This window comes from Epinephelus moara, chromosome 6 (genome assembly GCF_006386435.1).
Source record: "Epinephelus moara isolate mb chromosome 6, YSFRI_EMoa_1.0, whole genome shotgun sequence".
In the NCBI taxonomy this organism is placed as follows: domain Eukaryota; kingdom Metazoa; phylum Chordata; class Actinopteri; order Perciformes; family Serranidae; genus Epinephelus; species Epinephelus moara.
This window is the reverse complement of record NC_065511.1, coordinates 30,958,558-30,976,782: the sequence shown is the minus strand read 5'-3', so window position 1 is coordinate 30,976,782 and position 18,225 is coordinate 30,958,558. Positions and strand designations below refer to the sequence as shown.

General features: G+C 46.0%; 2 protein-coding genes across 2 annotated transcripts in view; both read left to right on the top strand.

The window, feature by feature from the left end:
* Positions 1–9,856, top strand: part of LOC126391796 (glutamate receptor ionotropic, NMDA 2D) — a 64,524-nt gene extending 54,668 nt beyond the window's left edge. The window contains exons 15-16 of the mRNA XM_050046737.1: positions 4,762–4,997; positions 6,634–9,856. Coding sequence (XP_049902694.1) covers positions 4,762–4,997; positions 6,634–9,840 — 3,443 coding nt within the window. The 3' untranslated portion in view covers positions 9,841–9,856. The remainder of the gene's footprint in view (positions 1–4,761; positions 4,998–6,633) is intronic.
* Positions 9,857–12,398: 2,542 nt separating this feature from the next.
* prkcg (protein kinase C, gamma) overlaps positions 12,399–18,225 on the top strand; it is a 44,060-nt gene continuing 38,233 nt past the window's right edge. The window contains exon 1 of the mRNA XM_050046738.1: positions 12,399–12,840. The gene's annotated coding sequence lies outside the window, so the exon portion shown is untranslated. The remainder of the gene's footprint in view (positions 12,841–18,225) is intronic.

Below are 18,225 nucleotides of genomic sequence, written 5' to 3'. Positions count from 1 at the left end.
GAACTGCTGAAATATGATTTCCTTCATCTTGCTGGTGCTTTGGCCACAGCCTATAAGACAGTAGTGGCTCCATTGGATAGTTTATAAACATAAATTGTGTTAATCATGTTGCCATATTGCTTTTTATTAATCCAATACATGTTTGATTTAGTGTTGTGACGCTGTCAACACAGGTTGCTAATGTAGGCCACTGACAAAAGTCAGTTCAGCTGGTTTGCGTAAAATCAAACCAGTTTAAGCTTGTACACCGGATTGGACTGGCAAAAACCGGAAATTGACCCAGTTCTACCTGCCCATACACCCGTCCAACCAATCTCGAGCAGCGCCATTCATCATAAGCACAACAGTTGGCACACATAGCTGTCTATCAGGATGTCACAACACCTTTTTATACCATCAAACAACTAATGAAAAAGAAGCACGAACCTACATCAGGGTGATAAGGACTACGTAATATGACAGAAACCATCTTTGTTAAGAATCAATTTGATGAGTACTTTGACTTCTTAGCGCGCCCCATGTCCCATCCGTTAACGTCGAGGAGAAGGGTTTTATGACCTGTACTGCAGCCAGCCACCAGGGGGTGATCAAGATGTTTTGGCCTCTTTTTGGGGAGCTTTCATATTGTCTATCTTCATTATACAGTCTGTAGTTTCAAGCATTGCAGAAATGACTTGATTCTGTTGGTGAAAGTACCCCCCCCCACCCTTTTTCACTCCTCTCAACCTACCCGACTTTCACTCTCTTTCTCCTTCCTCCTGCTCGGGCTGGTAAAAGAAAAAAAAAAAAGGGATTTACTTGTGTGAGTCAGTGTAAAAAAAGATCATCACAACTTGTGCTGTGACAGATTTACACTCATTACAGATTAGCTGATGCTGACACGTGGAGTGAGGAAGTGTAAGAAAAAAAGGAACACCTGAAAATACCCTGAACATGAGATGAGCCCGATGAAGCAAAAAGAGAGATATGAAAAAAACAAAAAAAAACCTAGATCAGATAATTGGATAATTGATAGCTATGGCAGAGTTATTAGTATGCTGCACACATTTGTGTCTAAAATTAATCCATTGGAGGACGGTTCCTTGTTACTGACAGAGAGAATCTGTTTTTAGCAATAGTTGTCAGTACACTAATGCTTGATTGTCATTTTACACAGTCCGCCACACGCATTTATTGTCTCAATCGGATGCTGCTTGTTTGGCTTTTCCTCGTGCTTTAAATCAGCTTTGCTTATGGCGTGGCGGACAAAGCCCTTTAGCTGTTTCTGGCACGCAGACACTTTAGCTGCTTACACACTGATAATGCCAATTTGGTGCCAAGATCTATTAAATAAGAACGGCGTCTGGAGCTGAATAGTTGGACCTGGGAAAGGATGTGTGTGTGTGTGTGTGTGTGTGTGTGTGTGAGTGAGTGAGTGAGTGAGAAAAACAGAGAGCCCAGACAGCCTTGACATGCTATGTCTGTTGTTTCTGTTAGTTCCTGGTATGTTCCCTTGTCCTTGCTCCTGCTCTGTGCAGCAAAAAGCCCTTAACATCAGTTGTGTACACTGGATGGATATAGTAAAAGGGTGGTGTTGAATGCTGAGGGTTCTAGTTGTAGGCAGGCATTATTGGAGTGGATTACTAAGGAAGAGGATTAGTTTGTTTGGATGTGGAGGGAGGGAAGGGGGGCCGGGGGGGGCTCACATTCAAAGTGCCCTCAAACGCTGCATCTCAACAATCGCCCTCCGGCTCAAGGACTCCGCATCACACCTTCAGCCGGGCTAAATCATGTCACAGTGTTACATCATTATTGTACCATGCCGTGTTGAGTCATATCATTTTACAACTGCATTAGAGGGGCACTAGAGAAGTCCGACACTGCTTTGTCAACCCCGTGAGTGTATTGTTCTCCTTGTTGCTGCCTCTGGTGATTCATACCACGGCTTTAAGAGAAGGTCCATTGATCTCGCTACAACTTGTATCCTGATAAAGGCAAAACTGCTGAGTAGGAAGATTTCCTTTTTTCCCCCCTCTTATCAGATCCACTTCTATTTTTTGCATAGTATCAGGATTTTGATTCCAAGAATATATTATTCAGTGAGTAGATATTAAAAAAAATGTGAGAAGCTGGGTTTGCAGCTCTTGGCTGGGAGAGTGTGTTTTTTTTCCGGTAGCAATCTTGCAATGAATGCCGAGAGGTTTGTCGTGTTGTGATAAAAGCACAGGATTGTACGGGTCATGGTTTACTGCTCAACAACTGTGGAGCTCAGCGGCTCTGGACATGTTTGGCACGGTGCCACATCTGGCAAAAATGCAAGCATGCACGCAGGCACTTGCACATTTACATAAGCACGCAGACACACACTGATACACACACGCTAAGACACACGAATACAGTTTCCTTTATTAAATAATGTCTTTGTGGTGCATGCCAGCTCTGTGTTTGCAGCGTGCCAGCTCTACCTGACCTGACCTGCCAGAAACGACAGAGGTGGAGTGTGGATTTGACACACCTGTCAGATTTGGCAGGCCTGAGCTGGCTGCGACTGAGAGGTAGAGACAACTGCCATCACAAAGGCCTAAGGGAGGGAAGAAACCGGTGCGGTGAGAAAGAGTCAGATTGTAAAAGAGGGAGACGAAGAAGCGGAAGATGAATCACTGGAAGTCAAATGGCAAGGAAAGCCAGGAGATGAGACTTAGAGCTTAGAGAAAGGATTCAGCCGGGGCTTGTGAAGTGGAGGACAGACATGAGACTACCTGTTTATCTGTACCCTTCACTAAGACACTTGCTGTTTTCACAACAGGCTCCTGTTTGGTGACACAGCTGCTACTGAAGGTCATTGACACCGATAAATCCTCTTCAATGGGGCTCTGCTCTGGAGTTAAAAACAGACCTTTGTGCCTTGGAATGCATCGTCATAGATGTCAGGCAGGATAAAGGGGACGTGTCCTCCTTAATATTTAAAACATGTGCATTTGTTCCCCCCAAAAACATACATTGATGCATAAAAATTCACCAGAATTATCGAAATTAAGTGTGTGAGATCTCTTCACGTGTCCCCTCCAGTGTTGAAGTGTACCTACGCCCTTGTTGGAGTGTATGTATGTATGTATGTATGTATGAATGAATCAGAGACAGGGAGTTGTTACCTGAGTCTGCCAGTGGGCTGCAGTAGCACTGTGTCCATCTGTTGCTGTAGCTGGAGGCCACGGCTGATTGGCTAATGATGTTCTACAGGAGACACATTAGCCAGATCACACAGATGACTGAGTCGGCTTCATCTAAGCTACGCAAGCACAGCTAATGATGGCACAAATGAAAAGCCAGAGCTTGAGTTTTCTCAGAGCAGTGTACTGTAGTGGCGCGAGTGGATGCGTTGACTTGTCGGCTTTTAAACCCTGCTTTGGCACTTAGAAATAGTTCACAGACTGTAATATGCAGTAAAATACAACCTTCAGACCTGGTTATTGCAGCGCTGCTCATCCCGCCATTGCTATTAGTGTAACAGAAAGCTCTCATTATGAGTTCTGTTGGAGAATACGCCTCTTTAATTTCATCATGAATCATTCGCTGCGTTTTCAGGCTGTCCATCACTATGGTTACACCAGCAACCCCCCCAGCCAATCATAGGTTTCGCAGGGCAGCTCGGATTCGTTAGGCCAGCGAGATCATAAATGAAAAGGTAGAGGAGGAGGTAAAACGGTCCTGCTTGGTTCCTGGTAGGTTAACAGATGGGAATCTCGAATCCCCCAGAGCTTACCACCTTGATGGAGATTCGGACCATCCCTCCAGCACAATTAAATGATTATGATCTCCTCCCTCTGCCTCTGTCTCTGTCTCTGTCTCTGTCTCTGTCTCTGTCCCTTCCCATCGTCTCTCTCTCTCTCTCTCTCTCTCTTCACATTTTTTCTCTCCTCTCATCCTCTTCAAGCTGAGGAGTGTTCCCGCTGTTTGTCATAATGACACAATCTCAGCCTCTCGTCCTCCATCTCTGCTTCCCTTGTTCCAGCCCCCTCTAACTCCCTCTGTCTCTCTGTCTGTGTCATTTCCCCTGATGCGTTCGTGGACAGAGAAAGAATGCCGCTCCCTCCCTCTCTCTCTCTTCCTTTGTAAAACATTCTTCCCAACTCTCTCATTACCCCTCTCCCTCTCCTCCATGCTTGTTTCAACCTATCCAACCATCTCACCGTGGCTCCTGGTCGCCCCTTCTTCTCCTCTACTCATTTACTCCGGGTTACAATGTTGAGATTAGGTTGTCGCTGCCATTTTACTTCTCGGTGCTACTTCATTGTTTTGGACTCTCTCTCTCTGTGTCTCAGGCTGCTTCCTCTTTGTTACTTCGGACACAGTGCTGCTTTTTGTATTCTGACCTCTGACCTTGAGGAGTCACCTTGGATAATGGGCAAACAGCAAGCAATACTGTAGACCTGTACTTTAGTGCTTATTATTAGCCTTTCTGTCTCCCTGTGTGTCCCTTTCACTATCTATTGCTCCTTGTCTCTATCTATCTGACTGTTTGTCTGTCTGACTGAATGTCTCTACAACCTTGAATTAACCCCAACCCCCCCTGGCCATAATTCTTCTCGTATCCAACACGATCCCCTCTTTCATCTCTTAACCCCTTTATGTCTTGTCCCGTCTTACTTTTCTTTCTATTATGCATTCCCCTCCCTCCACGTTCTCTCTCTTTTCTTTCCTTCTCTACTGTTAACCTCATCCATTTCCCTTTCCCTGCTTCTCTTCCTCATCCTTGCCGACCCCACCCCATCCCCTTTCCAGATGAGATTGAGATGCTGGAGCGCCTCTGGCTGTCAGGTATCTGCCATAATGACAAAATTGAGGTGATGAGCAGCAAACTGGATATTGACAACATGGCCGGGGTCTTCTACATGCTGCTGGTGGCCATGGGCCTTAGTCTTCTGGTGTTTGCCTGGGAACACTTGGTCTACTGGAAGCTGCGCCACTGCATGGCCACCAGTTCTGGCAAATTGGACTTTCTCCTGGCAATCAGCAGGGTAAGTGTTTTTGTCTGTGTGTGTCTGCAGTGTTTTTCTGCACCGGTACACGAAATGTCTCACTGTTTTACAGACCTTCTGAGAAATGTTTTAGTGTCTCAGTATTTTATACCCACATTTCCATTGCTGATGTTTTAACTTCACCTCGTTAAATCTCTTTTTTTGTGGCAACAACAAGGTGTTCCTACAATTTAGTGCACTTAAACTACGCTGCGCTAAAACAGGACAACATGATTGGATCCTAAATGCTACACACGTAACCATATGCATACACATGTGCTAGAACATGTGTGTTCTTGTCTGTGTGTGCCCTTATCTGTTACTGGGTGCGAGTGTTAGAAAGTGTGAGGTCCGGGGGTCAATTCAATTCCACTCAGTCAATTCGGGAGATTAATTGAAATTCAATTCCGCTCACACCCTGGATATCCTGTTCCTCTGACAGTGACCTTGACAGAAGCAGCCCACACCATATGCATGTGATCGTTGTCGCTTTAACTGATAATAATTTATCCTTTTTTTCCACCACTGCAGTTGTAATTTATGCATTTATGTATGCAATTCCATTAACCAAACAATGCACTACTGTACTATAAATAGGAATGGATGTTTATCTGAAAAACAGCAATCTTGCATTTCTTTTGAAAACTGGAACTTATTTGGATTGCTGCTTTATGATTTCCACCCTCATCCACTCCCCTCTTTCTCTGTCCCTTTATCTCTCATGCACATACAGTAATACAGTTTCCTTTGGACATATGTGGTGTGAAATCTGCATCTGTGTTGTTACTATTTTTACATTATCTCAAAAACAGCATTTAATTGGTTGAATTTTTCATCTCAGGATATATTGTTTGTTCTATTTTAATGTTACACTGCGATTAAAGGTTCAGTGTGTGGGAAGCATGTTTTCTTTAGTGTAAATAGGAATCGTCATGTTTTCATTATCTTAGAATGAGCCATTTATATCTACGTAGGCAGCGGGACCTCGTCTACGGAGTCCCCCATGTTACACTGCCATGTTTCTACAGTAGCCCAGAGTGAACAAACCAAACATTAGCTCTAGACAGGGGCCATTTGTGTTTTCATGTCGGCCACCGTAGCAACAAGCAGCATTGTAAAAACACTGATTTTTTTAATGTGAAACTGTTCTATCCAGTGTTTTTACTGCTTTAAATTACCGGACCTGTTTGTTTTGGAGAGGAGGAGACGTCTGCGGATAATTTGGCTTCTGGTGAAAACCTCCTGAAAGTCTGGACCTAAAGTTATTAGAAAAAAAAAATTACCAAACATTAGCAGGTGCTGGGCTAGCAGTATGTCTGCAATGAGCCAAACAGCATCTGAGAAACACTGATTTGTTACAGGAAACTGCTTTATTTTAGCATTTTTACCGGTTTATATCACCGGGTCTGTTTGTTTTGGAGAGGAGGAGACCGCTGAGGATAATTTGGCTCCTGGTAAAAACCTCCTGAACAGTGAACACTAAAGGAATCCTTATCCATAAGTTCATGCTTGGCACATTGTAGAAGTTTTAGCTGGTTGCAATCTGTAGTCGTCACCTCTAGATGCCACTAAATCCTACACACTGTTCCATTAAACTCTGACTCTGTGGTCTTTATTTGTGCTCTCTTCTCCACAGGGCATGTATAGCTGCTGTAGCTTTGAGGATGAAACAGCGCCAGGTGGATCTAAATCTTTGCCTGCTCACCATCACACTGCGATGGTAACAGTCCCCTCGCAGCCACATGTTGTCTCAACGTCTATGACCAACCCAGTCATGGCCATGGCGCAACAGCAGCAACCACCACAACAGCAGCAACCACAGCCCGTCTACAAAACACCTCTACCGGGCTCTCCTCCCACCGTGGTGCATTCTGGGACAGCACTGGGTCCCTCCAACACCCCCATTGCCGGTGCACCCCTCCCTTGCTCCACCTTCCTGCCCCGGCCAGACCGCAGACTGGCTGTGGTGGATCGCTGGAGGCTGCCCAAATCTGCTACAGCCACTAATCCACTGGCTGTAAGGGGGGCCATCACTGACATGGGACCCTTTGCTCAGAAAGTGCCACCAAACTGGGCTTCAACTGCTGGAGGGGGTGGGGGACTTGATGGCTATAAGAGATATTATGGTCCCATTGACCCTGAGGGACTGGGGCCCTGCATGGAGCAGCAGGCAGGGTCCCAGACCCCCAAGACTATGCCTAGGGGCCACCCCCAACCCCCTCCAGCTAGTGTGGCCTTCTATTCAGAGAAGGGCATGGACCACGGGGTGGGGAAGAGGGCGGTGGGAGGTGGCAGCGGAGGTCAGGGGAAAGGGGCCAGTAAACCTCTGGGCACTCCGAGACTGCCTCCTAAGAGTCAGGCCCCTCTGCCTCCTACACCCCCGCTGCCACACCCCTCTCCCCCTCTCCCCTCATCCTTCTGGAGGAAGCGGAGGCCCAAGAAGCCCAAAGAGCCTGGAGGGCCACTGTATGAGAACATTCTGCCCCTGGGGCGGAGGGGAGGAGCACGAGATGGAGTGAGGGAGGGAGGAGGGAGGCGGGCACGCCCCCTCTCTCCCCCGCTCTCACTTCCTGTGCCAGTACCCCTCAGCCCCTCTTACACCCCTCCTTCGCCCTCTGCATCTTTGCACTATACATCCTCCTCTTCTTCGTCGACCACCTCATCCACATCCACGTCCTCATCTGCTTCATCTTCTCGCTCCACCTCTCCCACCTACTCTTACAGCTCCTCCAGGAGCACACGAGACAGGACTGGAGGACTAGATGGAGAGGATGACGACGACGATGAGGAGCTGACGGAAGAATCAAGCCTCCTCCTCGGCAGGGGGAGGGAGAGGGAACGCTCAATCATCCGGCCTCGTTCCCTCAGCCACGGGCGCCTGCCACCACCCATACCCCCCAGGAAACCACGCACATCCTGGGGTGACAGAGAAAGGGAACGAGAGAGGGAAAGAGGTGGAAGCCAACTGTCCCAGCTCCAAGAGTGGTGGGCAAGCTGGAGCGAGAGAGAGCGGGGCGGAGCGGGTGGAGATGCTGAGAGGCAAAAAAGGGAAAAGAAGAGGAGAAAAGAGAAGGAGAAAGAGAAGAAGAAGAAGAAAAAGAACAAAAAGAGGAAAAAGAGGGAAGAGAGGGAAAGAGAGCGGGAGAGAGAAAGGAAGCGGCGAAAGGTGAAAAAGAAGAAGAAAAAGGAGCTAAAGACAAAGAAGAGGAAGAAATCAATTGGGGGAAGACGCTCTGAGCCAGAGGAGGGAGATGTAGAGCCAGAAAGGGAAGGGGAGGCAGAAGGAGACAGGGAAGGAGGGATACAAGACTACTCTTCCTTCTCTACCCAGTATCGGAGTTCATTTGCGGAGAAGGGAAGGGATTCATGGGAAGGAGAGAGGGACAGAGGTAGGAGAGAAGGAGGAGATGAGGGCAATGACAGGGAACAGGAGGACAGTGGCAGGAGCAGGGAGAGGCGTCCCAAATCCTCACGCTCTCATTCCAGACATCGTATCCCTAATAAGCGCTACCCTAACCTCCACAAACTCCCTGCATCAGTCAAATTTTGGGTAAATGGCAGAGGAGATGATTCTAATACTCCTCCAACATCACTCCACCCGCTCCTTCCATCCTCCAAGAGGAGAAGAAGTGGAGGGATTGACAGAGACGACAGCGGGAGGGTCGGAGAGCGGCGTCCTTTGTTAATGCATTATGAAAAAGAGAAAGCACAGACAAGAGAAGGGCTTTCCTTCCCTGAGTGGGACTCTGAGGATGACGAGGATGATGATGAGGAGGAAGAGGAGGAGAGGGATAGAGTGAGGGACCGGGTGGAGGAGAGGGGAAGGAGAGCAGGTAGGGGGGCAGTGTCTGAGTCAGAGAGGGACAGGGTCAGGGCGGAGGACAGCTATTCAGATGAGGGTTCATCAGGGGAGTTTGGCCGTTTTGAAAGATACTGGGAGGGAGGTACAGGGGGGAGCAGCTCTGGAATCGGAGGCATAGGTGGAGGAGGCTGGTTTTTCGGCACCTACCCCTCCAGAGAGAAAGGGGGCAGTATCAACAGTCGAGATGATTCTTTGCTAGGAACTCGGGCAGAGGGATGGATTGGTGCTGATTTCTGGGGTTCAGGGCCAGGAGTAGGTTGGGGCTCAGGGGGAGGGAGTGGAGGGCTCGGCTCACAGTGGCCGCCACCCCCTGCAGCGTTCCCTCCACCCAGGAGATACTGGTCCATGGACAAGATCCCTGTGAAGGGAGAGAAAAAGTGGAAAAGTGGAGGAGGGAAGAGCAAGGGGCGAGCTAGGGACAGAGGGGAAGAATCAGGACGGGCAACCATGTGTTCCTGTAGCCTTTACCCCCAGCCCCACCCGTACCCACACCCCCACAGCCGCTCGCACACCTCCCACTCCAAGAGAGGAGCCACGGCACTTTCCCATAGCCAGGAAGAGCTTCTCCCCCACTGCCACAGCTTCAGCGGGGGTTCTCGCCCCAAGCCTCTGCCCCCCAAACCAGATTCCAGTCAGGCCAAATCAGGCAGCCAATCTAACCTCAGCCTCAGCACACAGCCCACAGACCATCCACCTCAGCCCTCACCGTCGCCACCCCAGCAGCCGTCCATGTCTCCCACCTCCCTCCCGATGCCCATCCCGCCTCCGCCCTCCTCATCCTCCGTCTCACCACCAGCAGGGGTAGGGATGGTGGGCCAGGGCCAGGCTCAGGCTTCGGCCAGTGCCAAACTCCAGTATCAGAGACTGCGCTCGGTGCCACAGCCACGGAGGTTCTACTCCCCCCACCTGCCACTCAAAGCCAAGAGCCTGTGCTCACGCCGAGGGTCGGCCCACTTCTCCAGCCTGGAGAGCGAGGTATGACAGGGGGAGAGGAGAGAGGGAGACGTGGGAGCGAGCACCACAGCTGTTGAGAACCGTGGTGCCATGGCAGCTGGAGCCAGGGATGACACCAGAGATATAGCTGCCTTGGTGACCATAGGTAATCAACTAGCGACCATCACTGCGGGAACTAACATGGACAGTAGTTCTACTGCAAACACTGCTCTGTGTGAGAGCAACGCTACCGCCACCCGCTCCATTGTACGCGTTCTCGTGAGGGCGACAGTGAGACGCCACACCAGGGTGAGCTACATCCGTTTGGATGGTTCCCATGACGACGAGAGTGAAGGCGAGGCTGCATCACCGGGGACAGCAGCTCCTGAACTTCTCCTCCGCTCAGAATTGAGCTTTGTGATGTCATCTTCGGTTCTCCTCCCCTCCCCGAGTCACAACTATGGATAAGAGTAGTCTCCAACTTGTGAGTAATGATGTCATATTTGTACACACAGACACACACATGCACGAGTGCACACACACACGTACAGACACAGATATATGCTCAAAACGTCTCCCTCCCTCTGGCTTTGAAAACACACCTTGGTGGGATGTGGAGAGACCCACCCTCTCCCAAAAGATGCCAGTGTTGGGTCAATAGACTCTGGCTCCGTGTCCTCATTGGCTGTTGGCTTTTGAACTGGATTGGTGGACTGCTTCTTGGTGTTGGAGAGACTGCCCCCTCTTCTTCCCTTTTGTAAATCAGTTGATATGAAAAGCAATGCAGTCAGCTCTCTCATGCACTCTGCCTGATCACCTTTCACTGGGCAGTGAGGACAGTGCTATTTATTTGCCCTTTGACCTCCTTTGACACCATCAGGCCCATCTAGCTCTACCCCAGGACCATCTACGTGATGTCATATTTTACTAGAAACCCTTTTAACCAATCAGATTGAACAGGAACCATTTCTCCTCCTCCCTGTTGGAGCTTGTCATGTCACCGCTGGTCCAACCAGAGCTCGAACACAGTTGAGCGTCAAAGTATTTGAACAACAAACTGAACTTTAAAAGAGAAATAACAATAAGAAACAAAAAAGACATGTAGCAAATTTTTCTTTTATGTCCGTCTCTTTCTTTTCTTTCTTACTCAGACTTTTCTCCCCATGGCCCTCTTTTTTATTCTATCAATATATTTCTCTCACTGTGTTAGTGTTTTAATAAAGAGGAGGCTGGATGTGGCTAGTGTTGGAAGTGGGAATGATTCAATAGCAGCGCCAAATTTTCACTCAACAGCTTTTAAGCAAGATTGGTTTCCGAGTATTTTGTTTTTTGTAGATATAGCCCCATCTTTTCTTTCCACATGTGAGCATAATTCACCATCATGTTAGTGGATCAAGGGGATGCTTGGTGCAATATCTGTAATTGGCACTAGATGGCTGCATAATATTCAAATAAGCTGTGGAGACATTTGTGCAGGAGGCTTGGTGGTAAGTTTAATAATTGTAGCTACATGATACAGAACAATGGTGTGCAGCTATGAACTTTATTATTTTTTATTAAAGTGGCCAGTCAGGATTTATTCAGAGGAAGTAAGGGGAAATTAAACCAAGTGCAGCACATTGTAAAAGCTCTCTTAGGATATTATTATATTTCACTACTGTCCTGTTAGGCAGAGTTTGTAGATGATGGATTATATGAAGCACAATTCTTCATTGTATTTTTCAGACATGTGTGCCACAGTTGTAACTGCACAATCTACAGGTAATATATTTTGCTGATATGTGGAAAACTACTCACTTGATGTTAATTCATGTTGCTATTATGGACAATAAAATTCATCGTTACCGAGATTCAAATAACAAACAGACACTTGTGCTAAGGAAATGATCTCGTAGGTACTTTGACTATTGTTTCCTTTCGGCAAATAAGACTGAACGATATACTGTGAATGTTTTAAACTCCAATTTGAGGTGCATATACAATAGCTGAGACTTCACTGAATGCAGTCAGTAATAACTCCTGTAATCAAGATTATCAGATGACTGTTTGACTTTGAGCAATATTCCCACCTTCAATGTGACGGCGATGCAATGGCACATCTGTTTGCATCTGAGACATTGTAATTGTTTTTCCTCTAGATCATTTGTTTCAGCCAGAGTCAGATGCTCCACATCTCCGCTGATTTCCTTATAGGTAGGATGGGTTTAATCTAATTTGGTCCGATGTGATTGTAATAAATGAGTTAAAATCCGCCGCACCTGGCTCTGGCTGACCAATATGAATACGAAATGCTATGTGTTCAGGGGGAGAGTAGTGAACGGTAGCATTGTACCTTCTGTGAGCTGTGCCAAAAGCCATCTACTGTGTAAACTGTGCCAACATTGCAATGCGTACACTCTCCATTTTCATAAGGTCAACGTATCCACCTCATTTCTCACACTAAGACCAGCCACAGCCAAGCTCTTCTTCTATTGTAGTTGAATGTAGCTTTGACATGATGTAGCAAAAGAACACCTACTTTTAGACTTTGTAGCTTTTTGGATGCTGTTGATAATGGCTCGAAGGAGGGGAGGGGGGGAGGGAGTTGACCTGCTATGTGAGGGACTGTGCGTTGTGTTTGTGCATGTCGTCACAGATCGAAGGGTTAGTTGACCTTCTCAATTCCCCTTTTGACTCCTTTGCCTTTCGACGAGGGCAGACTGTACCTTTTATCTGCACATGGATTGCTTTTTTTCTAGGTCTGCTTGGGGCAAATTTTTTAAAACAACCTGTCTTTGTTTTTAGAGAAATGCTTTTGGCGTTTCCCCATCCTTTGGAAAGCCCCGGAATCATTGCATGTTTAGCTGAATGAAATCTCAAAGGTTTGTGGTGGGAGGGTTGTGTAGTTCAATTGTAGCAAATGCTTAGGACCCAGGGCAGCCACCTTTCCGTGAGGTAGTAAGCTCGCTCTACTCTGCACCCCAACAGTGGAAACCACGGCAACAGTTCGACTGCTTCCTGTGTAGTAGAACACAGTCATTTTCAACCAATCGACAGGGCTTAAACCTGGTATGTCATTGAGCATTATTAATTTCTATTGAGGCGCTAATACTTAAGTCTGTGACTGCATGAACAGAAGTGACTCTTAAAAACCCTCTGGCTTATTTTTGTTTCATTTATTTTATTTTATGCTGAGAAAAAAGAATATATTAAAATATACTATGTTTTTGAGAATGTACCATGTTATACTGTGATTTAACTGAGATATTTTATTGTATTCAATTATCATTTGAATTCTATCATTTATCTATAAAGAAATATATATGTACAAATAAATATATACATATATATACATACAGGTATATATATATATTAGTTAAGTTTGGTATATTTGGAGGAAGTGTTAGATGAAATAGTTTTAAATGTTTTAGCTTTGTAGCGATTCTAGACACTGAAATCATTTTTGAATTTCGATTCCTCCTATATGACTGTGAAGACATTAGTGCCTGTGACAAAAAAGACAAGTAAAAGTCTAAACTCTCTATTCATCTGTATCTACTATAGCTATCAGTCTGTCACTCCTCTCGTACTACCTAACATTACTTTTCGACACTCGCTGCTTTTACACATCAGTATGTTTCTCTCACACAGTCTGCTGTCTCGTTTGCTTTCTCCTGCTCTCCTCTGCGGTTCTTTCTCCTGGTTTTCATTAACAAGCTATGAACATTCTCCACCTCTCCTCTTTTAAAGTTTCATCACATGGTGGTCACATCTCTTTGTTAATTAACCCATCCATTGACCTTCTGCTTTTTTCCTTTGATCACTTTGGGTTTAAATCAGCTCATTCCTCTGTCTGTCTCTCACTTAGCAAAAAACAGAGACCAGTAGATACTGTGTTCTTGCTCCTTTTGACTGATTGTTGATGATGATGATGATCAATTAATTGATTGATGAAATAATTAATGAATAATGTTACTATTACTGATGTGACTGAAGTGTGTATCTGACGACCATGCCACTGTAGCAAGTCTGGGCTGTACCACACCACCAGCGAGCAAATGAGGCCACAGTTGCTATGGTGTTGCCATGGCATTTTCATGGCGTTGCCATGGTGTCCTCTGCACCGCCACCACCTGGTGCCTGCTGGGTAATATAGCATAATGTCCTTCACTTTCCCCAAAGCACTGGTCAAAGATCTGCTATGCTCCCCTCTGCTCAGTCCTGACCTTAATCAGTGGGAGGTGAAATATTCAAAAGCTCACTTTGGAAGAGTGCTGAGGGGCAGCATGGCGGTGAAGTGTCTGCTGTCTATGCTGATCTAGACTGGACTGGTTTGGCTTCAAGTGGCTATGAGAAAGTGTTGATATCATGTTGATCACCTAATCTTTAAATCATCAGTTTGTGCTGCCCCTGCATGTAATCCATATCACTGATATCCTCAAACCAGTCAGGACAGGAGTGTGTGTCCGTGTCCTCACTTTTGTTTCCCCAGTATTGAATGTCTTTTATGTTGAGAGGGTACATGCCATTCATTGTATGTGTACTGCATGTGCACTTGTCATTTGTGTGAGCCCACTGCAGCATGATTCTGTAGTACTCTCCTCCTGTTTTTTCCTCTCCTGCTATTTCTGAAAAACACACACACACACATTTTGCTGTGCATGCATATTTAACACACAATGCGTACATCACTCCGCCAATGATCCTCATCTTCCTCTAGCCCTCGCTAAGCTGCAATCTAAAGCATCGCCTCAAGTCGTCCGATCATCCCACACAGGCGCACGTGTGGCTTCACTTACACTCTCACAGAATGCACACACACACACACTGTAACGACTCTAATTTCTTGAGTCTTTTGTGTTAAATTTGGTTCAGAGATTTGGTTACCAGAGGAAGTTAAACACATTCACTGTTCTGCCTGTTTTGAGCTGTATCTGTCAGAGTTTTCTGTAAAGTCCTGCTTTGCACTGTCCTGCCTAGTCTGATCCATCACTTCCTGTTTAGTGTCATCTGATTCAATTTGTTTTACTTTCCTGACTTGCTCGTCTTTTGATTTACCTTGTCGTCTGAACCTGCGTTGATTTATCAAATCTACTGTCTGGTCAAATTGTATGTAATGAGCAGTCCAGTCCAGCCTAGTGCAGCGTGCTCCAGGCCAGTCTAGTGCCTGACTTTGTAAGAGATCCTGGTGCAGCCTCAAGCTCATCTCCTCTCTCTATTGGCCCGTTACCTGGGAAGCAATACGTGTGGTGCTCCAGCATTCAAACAGGGTCTTCATCGGCTTAATCGGCCATGAATTATATCAAGGAAACACAGGAGTGCCACACGTTGTACTCACCAGGTCTGGGGTCTGCATGTTGCACCATGAAAAGCTTGTCCTACATCAGTGACAGGGCACATATACCCACAGAAACCAGTGTGTGTGTGTTTTCAGCATTGTACAAAGGCCCAGTTCTGCTCTAGTAACCTCGCCAACACTATAGGCCTACTTACGGGTTGCTAAGGCGGGTTGCTAGTAGGGTGATGTTGCTCCTAGCCCAGACTGGTCTGGTCTATGCCCTAATTTAAATGTGTTAGTTTATTTGACATTGTCTGTCTGGGGTGGGGCTGGAGGGTCAGTGCTGCACTTACTTCCTGAGAATTGCTTCATAAAATATGATTCTCTTTAATTAATGCCAGTGGTGCTGTGTTTCCTTCCAATTCTTTTGTCACGAATGCGATTATAAATAAGGGGCTTTGAGATTGTGTTTGTGCCATGCGGGCATGTGTGTGTGTTTGTGTGTGTTTTCTCTTGTGACAGTATTTTCCATACAAGCTATTACCCAGTCAGAACTCCTTCAAAGCAAATTTATGGAGAGCTCAAAGAGTAGTTTCTTTGGCATTCTGACAGGCAGTCCTATGCCAAAATGTGTGTGTGTGTGTGTGTGTGTGTGTTGTGTGTGCGGTATTTGTGTATGTGTGTGTGTGTGTGTGTGTGTGTGTGTGCGCGTGTGCTTGCTTGCATGCATATATTTCTCAGAGGTTTCTCGGTTCTTGTCAGACTTTTGCTTTGATCTGGCCGGAGCTGACCTAACATAATCCACTTCTTTCACTTCCTCAAAGAGAGCAACACTCTGCCTCAACTCTCAACCTCAGCCAGCAGCGGCCGCGGCTGAGCCACCTGACCAGCTCTAGTCCTACTACAACAAACATGTGTTTCTGCTGATCAGAACAGAATTTTAAACAGATCTGACCCTGATGCAGCTTCCTGGGAATTCATCCATAGACCCGTGTTGAATGATATTTGCATCGATAGCCTTTAGTTGTTTCTTTTTTTTGTGCGTGTGTGTTTTTTTTTTTAACCTTCATGAACAGAATTCATTATATCAGGAATAGATAGAGTCAAAAAGGGTGGCGAACACAGTAAGAAACTGAATTTGAAATAGTTTTAACTTTCATCGTCTCTCGCCTGGCTGGTTTTAAATTTATTCACAAATATCTTCTTTAAAAACGCAGCTCAGCCAAGCGTGACAAAACATCTAAACAGTACCTGACACATGATATTCTGCAAGAGTGTTGATGGGGATATTAAATATGTTTTGTTCTGCTCCCTGTGCGCCTGCGATCTGCTAATTAGCCATGCTTTGTCAGTATGATGGGCTAATGGCTAATTGCATTGTGAGGCCTCTGTGTGTACATGCAGTAATGACTTAACGCTCTAATAAGATTGAGTTACAGGCAGTTGGATCATGGTGTCCCCAAACACTGATCTGAGGTCAGTGTTATGCTTTTCTCTCTAATGGCTATGATGGGAGAGTGGAGGGGATAAACTGATCCTTGATCTCCCACGTGGGATTTCTATCACTCTCATTGTGTTCTGTCATTTATCTTAGAGCCGGGTACAGTGAGATGCCAGCGGTGATGTATTTGCTTTTGAGCGTTTTTATGCATATAAGATACAGTAATGCAATTTTTATTTGATTAAATATGCATTATATTTAGTGAATGCTGCTTTTATGTTGGAGTTGTAAAATATGCATGGCATGGATTGGTCAGTTGATGAATATCTGCACCCAACACAGCTATCTATCTCTGTTCAGCTTCCCACCCGCTCCACTCTTTTCCCCTCCATCTCCCTTCTCATCCCTCCTGCTACAGCACCTCCCAGTCACTTCTTCATGCTCACACACACAGTGTGGTGACACACACGCTCATGAATGGTGTGTGGGAATGGAAGGAGTGTGCTGCGTCCCTGCTGAGGTGCAGCAGATTGATCCTGTACTGATCTGCCACCGGGTCCCTGGGGATTTGTAACGCATGTCTGTGGTGCAGGACTTAACACTTTCTCTCACTCTCGTCCCGTCTTTGTCTCTCCGTCATTCCGTCTCCCTCTCTCTAGCGACACTGGCGTCGTCTCTTGCTATGCAGTGCAGCGGCCCTTACGCTCCTGCACCTCTCACCCTCCATCTCTCTCAGTATTCCGCCAATAACAGGTTCCCTTCGTCTCTCTGTTTTGATTTTCTTTCAATTCTATTTCCCCTGACTGACTCTGTCATTTCATTTATTCTCTGCTCTACTCTATCTCTGGTTATCCCTCCCTTAAAATCATTCTGTCCTCCCTGTGGATTTCCCTTTCTACTGCATTTTATTGATAATTTCTCTGTTGTTTTTTCGCTACTCTTTTGCTGACACTTATGTTTCTTACATATGTTACATGTATGTTTTCAGAGATGTATATCTACTGAATAACTAAATCAGTGTATATTATCGGCACACGCTGTACTCACACACGTACAGTACATGTGGAAGGAGAGGGCTGTTTCCCTTTCATCATGCGTGCAGCGCCGCAGGGTTCTACAACCCATCGGCTTGATCTCTGAAGTTGAAAAAAAAAAAAAACAACCCAAGCACCCTTTCATCTTGTGCTTTTTTTTTTCCCCGAGATACACAGCCAATCTCTCGCTTCCACCATTTTCACACGAGCCACACTGGCCCACGACGAGGGACAAATGAGCTAACTGACCCACAGTCAATGCCACACTGTTTGTCTGTGTGTTTATGTGTGAGTGTGTGTGTGTTAGAGATGATGCACGCAAACGTATGTCTTCTGTTTATGTTGCATGTGTGTCTGTTTGTTTGTACGTTAGCATGGCTGCATGCTTTTTATCATTGCAGGCAGTAGCAGCAGCAGTGGCTGTTTGATGAGTTATAATGGTAATGAACACAGAGTATGTTTACACAATAATGCAAATACCATTTTAATGCAAATTCTTCCACTTAATTTGGTTCACCAGGATCTTTGTGGATGAGATGTTTGAACTCAAGCTATTAAACACACTGAAGCAGCTTCTTGTTCCTGTTGTTGTACTGCACTATGCTGAAACTGGTCCATCTTGCTCCAGCAAAAGAGATGTTGTCTACAGGTTTAACTAAGGATTACTGTCAGTATTGACTTATTGGATAGGTATTTTTTTC